Source organism: Sinocyclocheilus anshuiensis, unplaced genomic scaffold (assembly GCF_001515605.1).
Source record: "Sinocyclocheilus anshuiensis isolate Anshui unplaced genomic scaffold, SAMN03320099.WGS_v1.1 scaffold1284, whole genome shotgun sequence".
In the NCBI taxonomy this organism is placed as follows: Eukaryota; Metazoa; Chordata; class Actinopteri; order Cypriniformes; family Cyprinidae; genus Sinocyclocheilus; species Sinocyclocheilus anshuiensis.
The window spans coordinates 35,975-44,378 of NW_015546083.1; the positions used below are offsets into that span (position 1 = coordinate 35,975).

At 37.1% G+C, this 8,404-nt stretch overlaps 1 protein-coding gene across 1 annotated transcript in view; it reads right to left on the reverse strand.

Moving 5' to 3' along the window:
- Positions 1-251: 251 nt before the first annotated feature.
- The window catches only part of LOC107699958 (interleukin-10 receptor subunit beta-like), a 17,262-nt gene continuing 9,109 nt past the window's right edge, over positions 252-8,404 (reverse strand). Inside the window, exons 4-7 of the mRNA XM_016501420.1 lie at positions 4,451-4,605; positions 1,442-1,583; positions 1,134-1,288; positions 252-1,055 (exon numbers count right to left, since the gene is read on the reverse strand). Of these exons, the coding sequence (XP_016356906.1) occupies positions 804-1,055; positions 1,134-1,288; positions 1,442-1,583; positions 4,451-4,605 (704 nt within the window). The 3' untranslated portion in view covers positions 252-803. The remainder of the gene's footprint in view (positions 1,056-1,133; positions 1,289-1,441; positions 1,584-4,450; positions 4,606-8,404) is intronic.

Genomic DNA, 8,404 nt, shown 5'->3' on the forward strand with positions numbered 1-8,404 from the left:
TTGATTTGTTCAAATACAAAATTTCTACTTCAATGCAGTAGTTTACAAGAGGCTCCAGTCTTGGTAACACAACTCTGTTCTGCTCTCTTATTAGTTCTTCCTGTTGAGAATAAAAACAAAGCCACTTTAAGCAGGAAATTACCTGATGATGTCACTGATATAAGCAAAATAGATGTCTTGTGTATATTACAAAGAAACTGCAAGCAACACACTGAACTAAACATAGTTAGTTTTAGATAGATAGATAATTTTTTTTATTTATTTAAAACTTTAAAAAATAATTTTTAGAGTAAGCAAAACAACAAGAGGACAACAGAGCAAGCTCATTTCTTCACATTACACCATCAGGTAGTAGGCTAGTAAAGAGAAAGAGATGATCGGTTCACATGTGGTCCATGCTGCCGAACTGAGGCTAAATTAAACAGTGCCAATATGACATTTATTATTTTAATTTTGTTATATAGTTGACAGAATTTCAAAGCTGGGACTTTGTAACAAAGCTTATTGCGATTACTGGATGGTAGGATTGCTACAAATAATATTTAGTGAAGTTTTGTTTATGCATCAACTGAAAAAATCAACATATATGAAAAAATGTATTCTTGGGATTAAAGAATCAATATTGGTTAATCAAAATGAAGATTGAATAAATCAAACAAACAAACAAACAAAAACAGTCAGCTTTGTTTAACTTTAATAGCTTGTCCATGTTTTTATTTATTTATTTATTTATTTTTGCCGTTTTCACCGAATAGTTTAAGTTGGCAAAATGATCAATAATCATTGATTATGATATGGTATTACTACAGTCTCATTTCAGCAAGCAAGGGTTTCTGTTCTGTTGTGGTGATGATCATTTCAGATTTCTCCTCATTGTTCTGTTTTACATTGGCTCCTATACAACACTCATTCTTATGTGTCTGAATCCCGATTGGTCTGTCCTGAGAGCTGTTTGGCTCCTTGTGCAATATCCTCAGCTCACAAAAGTGCTCCTTCACCGGTGCGCTCTCCTGCATGGCCGAAAGTATTGAAGACTGGGACCGTTGTGACAAAAACTTTAAGAGAACAGCCAGAGAGAAAGTCAGTAACAGAAAACAGTTCACAATTCTTTGCCTCTCTTATTCTTTGACTACCTTTTTTAGGTCCTCTGGCAGGTCAGCATCAGGGAACATAATTCTGAATCCCCTGTAGCCATACCACACAGCCAGAAAGATCAGGACAACAGTGACTAACACCACCAGAAAACTGACCAGGAGCACAACTGCTATAAGCCAGGACTCTACTTCATCTGAGCAGACATAAAACTTAATATTACATGATGTTGAGATTAAGAGAATTAAGGTTAAATCATCACAATAAAACATTCAGTAAAAGTGTACAACACCACAAACATAAATAAATAAACATGTACAAGTGTACAAACACAAACTGGTTTGCTTACTGCTGGATGTGTTGGTTAAACAGGTTATGTTGCTGGACTGACTTGATTTGTTCAAATACAAAATTTCTACTTCAATGCAGTAGTTTACAAGAGGCTCCAGTCTTGGTAACACAACTCTGTTCTGCTCTCTTATTAGTTCTTCCTGTTGAGAATAAAAACAAAGCCACTTTAAGCAGGAAATTACCTGATGATGTCACTGATATAAGCAAAATAGATGTCTTGTGTATTTAGTTTGGTATTGAAGGGAGAAATGTGTGTTCAGATTGGAAACAGTGCGGAGGGAGCTTCATAGAATGGGTTTCCATGGCCGAGCAGCTGCAAGTAATCCTCACAAGTGATTTAAGCACACCGTCACAGGACTCTGAAGAAGTGGAAACATCTTCTGTGGAGTGACAAATCATGTCTGGTAGTCTGATGGGCAAATCTGGGTTTGGCAGATGCCAGGAGAACGTTACTGACTGCATTGTGCTAGTTTGGTCGGGGCTAGGCCTCATACTTCCAGTGATTGGAAATCTTAATTCTTCAGCATACCAAGACATTCTGGACAATGCTATGCTTCAAAATTTGTGGGAACAGTTTTGGGAAGGCCCTTTTCTATTCCAGCATGACTGTGCCCCAGTACAGCGAATCAAGGTCCATAAAGACATGGTTGAATGAGTTTGGTGTGGAAGAGCCCTGACCTCAACCCCATCAAACACTTTTGGGATGAACTGGAAGAGATTATGAGGCAAGCCTTCTTGTCCAACATTAGTGCCTGACCTCACAAATGCTCTACTGGATGAACGGGCAAAAATTCCCACAGAAACACTCCAAAATCTTGTGGAAAGCCTTGCCCGAAGAGTGGAAGCTGTCATAGCTGCAAAGCGGAGACCAACTCCAAGTTAATGTCTATGTATTTAAAATGTCATTAAAGTCCCTGTTAGTGTAATAGTCAGGTGTCCCAATACTTTTGTCTGTATAGTGTATATTATTATACCTCTCTATATTAAGCAAATAGTCTTCATTCAAGCCACAGAAGATCAAATCTTTTGCTGAAAAATGCTTGATATAAAACCCTCCAGCCTAGGGCGAAGTCATTATGTATGTTAAAAATCACACAAAACACTGTCTGTCGTGTTACATGCTGATCTTTTTTTTTTTTTTTTGATAGTTGTTATACGAATCCCTTGTTTGTCCTGAGGACTTTTAAACTGCCCACTGTTTTCCAGCATTTTCTGCATATTTGATTTTTTCCAACAAGTGTGTGAGGACAGTTGAGGGACTACAGCTATTAAAAAATGTGAAAAGATGATCATCAGAAGAGAAACAATTGAACATGAAGGCAACATGACGCATTAAGAGCAGTGAATCTAAACTAAAGATATACTGAAGTATATTTGATTGTGCTGAAGTGGGACTATAAGTATACTTTAGGTACACTTTAAATATCTTGCATTTAAAAGACTAATATTATTCAAAGATCATACAATTCTCATCAATAGTGACATTAAAACAAATTTTAGGCTTTATATTAAGAAATGTGCATTGTGCACAAGTAGTACTCCAAATAAGTTTAATTATAATTTTTATATCAGTAAGTCTTGAGCGATATGTCAGTAAATTTGTTAATAGATTTGAACTATACTTAGTATGAAATAAATATATTATTAATATAATACTTTTTTTTACTAGGGTAGGCTCTTTAGTGCATTTAGTACTGGTCTTTTTGTACGGCTCTTTTTCATTTAGTACTGCTCAAGAGCTACAGAAGATAATTACATGTTTCCCAGAAGACAGGCAGCAGATCCTTTTTCTATTTAGTGCCCAAACTCTGAAACAATCTACCTGGCGTTGTTCGGGAGGCAGACACACTCTGTCAGTTTAAATCTAGATTAAAGACCCATCTCTTTAACCTGGCTTACACATAACACACTAACACATTTCTATAATTCAAATCTGTTAAAGGATTGTTAGGCTGCATTAATTAGGTCAACCGGAAGCGGGAACACTTACCATAACACCCAATGTACTCGCTACATCATAAGAAAAATGGCATCTACGCTAATAACAGTCTCTTTCATTCTTATTCCGAGGCCACCGTAGCCATACGGATCCAGTCTGTATCCAGATCAGATGGTGGATCAGCACCTAGAGACGACCTCTACAGCCCTGAATGTCAGTGGAGACCATGACAACTAGACGCGCCCCAGAGACAGATCCCCTGCGAAGACCTCGTCACCTCGATGACCATCAGCACAAGACCACGGGAACCAGACAAGTCCCCTGCACCTGTATTGGAAAACAGCTGAACTGGATGATGGCATCACTGAATCATCATTTATCTTGGAAAATGACTCTGTTATTGTCTTCTTGCATTATTGACAAACTATTTTCCTGTTTGACACTATAAAGCTGCTTTGACACAACCAGTATTGTATAAAGCGCTATACAAATAAAGGTGACTTGACTTGCCTTGACTTGAAGACACCATACAATTCAAAACATTTACATTACAAGTCCCTTTAAAGTTTTAACATCCAACCATAAAATGTAAATTATATTTCCTGCAGCAGCTCACCCTGTGTCCTGTGGTATTTTTTAGATGCGTTTAATCCATAGAACTTTGTTATTTACTACTGTGAAGTGACATGACTGGTGGATGTTAAAGACAGTGAGTTAAATCTACCAAGCATAGATCCACATGTAGACTGTGGCAAAAGTCCATAGACAGAAGTAAGTAACTGCATGTGATGTAGTTACTATAGAAACTGGTATTTCCACCAAAATTATACATATTTGAAATTCTGTTTAAATTAAAAATTGGTGAGTGGCAAATGTATGCCAAATGCAAATGTAAATAGGAACAAACTGTGATTAATGTTGAACACTAAATTGAATTAGCAATATTCTGGTAATGGGGTAGATCGTTTTCTTGTGGTAGAGTACAGGCTGAATGGTGTGGTGTGGGGGCCCAAAGGGTGGTTTTGCTTTGAGGCCCAAAAACCTCAGAGACACTAATGCATTCATTACCTTTTTTGTTTCACCTTTTTTCCAGAAATGGATGAGGTAGGAAATATAGCTGAAGACATCCCTTAAATTCCTTTTTTTCATAGGAGGATCAGTGATATCAACTTCTGTTTGTCCTTTTCTGCTTCTCAGTCCTACATGAGGCGCGCTAATCTCAGCTGCAGACAAAACACATTCACACATGTAATAAAACAGGATTTCCTTGATACAAAATGCTTTTATGATTATTAATAAAATGCAATGTTTGATATACAACGCATTCAGAAAGTCTCCAGACCCCCCCCCCCCGACGCACATTTTTTTTTCACGTTTATACTGTTACAGCATTTTATATATACACACACATATATATACATTTTTTTTTTTTTTTTACATATGTACCCCATAATGACAAAGCAAAAAAGTAATGAGAGTTTGTCATTAAGGAGTGTAGGTTGTAGAAAAAATAATTGAAAGAATTTTGTAATAAGGCTGCCACATATTTAAAACCCCTAAGTTTAGTAAGTAAGGATACCCTTAGTGAAATACAGGTTGCAAGAGAAACCCTAACGGTCGTCATTAAATGATTAGTTCACCCAAAAATGAAAATTAGCCCATAAATTACTCACCCTCAATGCATCCTAGGTGTATATGACTTTCTTCTTTCAGACGAATCCAGTCGGAGTTATATAAAAAATTGTCTTTGATCTTTCAAGCTGTTTAATGCCAGTCAGCGGGTGTTGCATTGCTTCAGTTCAAAAGAAGTTAAATAAAAAGTGCCCATCCATAAAAAAGTGTCTCACATGGCTCTGGGGGGGTGAACAAAGGCCTCCAGTAGCGTATCGATGCGTTTTTGTAAGAAAAATATCCATATTCAAAATGTAATAATCACTTTAATCTAGCTTGCGCTCACAGTTGTACACGGAAGCAGTTCCGGGCTGATGACGTATGAGGTCGGCGTTGCGCATGCGCCGGGGAGTCTCGTGAAAACCAACGTTTGTTAACAGGAGCAAAGGAAGCAAAGTTTCAGGTGAAGGGTTTCAGAGGAACTCTGAAAGTGCGCTGGGAAATGCTCTAGTGAATGCTAACCAGCCATTTAAATGTAAATCAGCAAGCTCATTGGCTGTGTATTCGACATGAACCAATCAGCTTGTGCCAAGTACTTTAACGCTGTGAATATTAGGAAGATCAGGCCCTTTCTTTCAGAACATGCAACACAACTCCTTGTTCAAGCTCTTGTTCTGTCCAGGCTGGGTGCGTCACTTCTGAGCGGCGCATGCGCAATACCGACGTCCTACGTCATCCGTCCAGAACTGCTTCCGTTTACAACAGTGAGCGCAAGCTAGATTAAATTGATTATTACGTTTTAAATATGTTTATTTTTCGTACAAAAACGCATCGATTTGCTACAGGAGGACTTTGTTCACCCCCCGGAGCCGTGTGAGACCCTTTTTTTTATGGATGGGCGCTTTTTATTTCACTTCTTTTGGACTGAAGCAATGCAATAATGACTGGCATTAAACAGCTTGAAAGATCAAAGACAATTTTTTAGATAACTCTGACTGGATTTGTCTGAAAGAAGAAAGTCATATACACCTAGGATGCATTGAGGGTGAGTAATTTATGAGCTAATTTTCATTTTTGGGTGAACTAACCCTTTAAGTTTTTACCCTTAACTGTGTAATTGTTTTCTTAAGTTCTGTTATGTGTTCTGTTAGTAACCATTTCACCCTAAACAACATTAAGGGACCAAAACAGCTCCCTTCATCTGCTGAACTTAAACGTGATGGATGGATTTAATGTAAATTGGATTCCTGTCTGCAGAGTATTTTGCAATTGTAGCTCTGTGTAGCTTTGTTTTTCTGTTGGAATCTTTATCTATCACTTACTATCACTTTCTGTCGTTTAAACTGCTAAAATATAACTTAATTATCACCATATGTACTTCTGATATTATTAGATATAAAAGTACTTTTATTTTTTTAAAGTACTTCTACTTATAGAAAAGCTCTAAAAACTGCTAGATCTATTTGTTTTTCATCTCTCTTAGAAGAGAACAAACACAACCCCAGGCATTTATTCATTACAGTGGCTAAATTAACGAAAAATAAAGCATCAACAGATGCAGACATTTCCCAAAAGCACAGCAGTAATGACTTTATGAACTTCTTTACTTCCAAGATCGATGCTATTAGATCTCAAATCTCCCTTTTCTGTCAAAAATACTAGAAAAGGCAGTATCCTCTCAGCTATGTTCCTTCTTAAAGAGAAATGGTATCTCTGAGGATTTCCAGTCAGGATTTAGACCATATCATAGTACTGAGACTGCTCTCATCAGAGTTACAAATGACCTGCTCTTATCATCCGATCGTGGTTGCATTTCTCTATTAGTACTACTGGATCTTAGGGCTGCGCTCCACCACAACATTCTTTTGAGTAGACAACAAAATTATGCTGGCATTAGTGGAATTGCATTGTCATGGTTCAAATCTTACTTATCTGACCATCATCTATTCGTAGCAGTAAATGAAGAGATATCATATCGATCACAAGTACAGTATGGAGTGCCACAAGGCTCAGTACTAGGACCGTTGTTTTTCACACTTTACATGTTACCCTTGGGAGATATCATCAAGAAACATGGTGTTAGCTTTCACTGTTATGCTGATGATACTCTATATTTCTTCGCAGCCCGATGAAACATACCAATTCGCAAAACTAACAGAATGCATAGTTGATATAAAAAACTGGATGACTAGTAATTTCCTACTGAAAAAAACAGAGGATTTAATTATTGGACCAAAAACCTCTCTATACTAATAACCTAAAACACTGTCTAACACTTGATGGCTGCTCTGTTAATTCCTCGTCATCAGTTAGGAACCTAGGTGTGCTTTTTGACATCAATCTTTCCTTTGAAAACCATGTTTCTAGCATTTATAAAACCGCATATTTCCATCTTAAAAATATATAGAAATTATGACCTATGCTCTAAATGTCAAATGCAGAAACTTTAATTCATGCCTTCATGACCTCAAGGTTAGATTATTGTAATGCTTTATTGGGTGGTTGCTCTGCGCGCTTAATAAACAAACTCCAGCTGCAAAATGCAGCAGCTAGAGTTCTTACTAGGGATGGGCATTTTCCAAAAATGTTGCATTTGAATATTTGGGCTCATAAAAAAACGAATATTCGAATATTCGTTTATTTAAATGAGGTTTAATGAGAAAGAAGTTATTTTTAATTATCAAGTTTTTGTCACGATTTCTGAACAAGCTTATGATTAGCCGTTACACAACAATGTTCTACAACAACGTTACGTTATATCACAAGGTTTTATTTTGGTTGAAAACACGTGTAAACAAAAAAAAAAACATTAAAAAAGGCATTCAAGATCAAGCAGAGCAAACAGAAAAATCAAGCAGACTGTGCCAATTACAGTACAGAACGTAGGCTACATATACTTGAGTCGGCCTATATTTATTGTGTTTACATTGTTTCACGTATTAATTCTGAGAGAAACAATAATATCCACATGCTCGGGTGAAAGTTTGTTCCTCAGTCTGATAACAATAAGAACGCGCTGACAAAGATAAAGTGTGCTTAGCTTTATTTCTTAGTGCTTTGTGTTAAACCACTCTCCCTCTAGGAACTTTTATATATGTCTCAAGATCATTTGGGCTATCAGATGCGCTCTCTTCTCGGCTCAATCGGAGTCAACTCGAATGCAGTGATGGACAGCTGTCTTTCCTCAGTCGACTGTGTTTGGATTTCATGTGATTTCTCATTGTGGTGGTGATATTATGATAAATCAGTTTCACTAATTCATTTGATCAGAAGTAATTACATTTTGTCAGATCATTTAGATCAAAGTAAATCCAAACTTCGCGAGGCGAAGACTCAAACGACGAACGACTCAAACCCGAAGACTCGAGAGATGAACTAATCAATTCTCTTTCCGGCTCAGACTGCATAGGT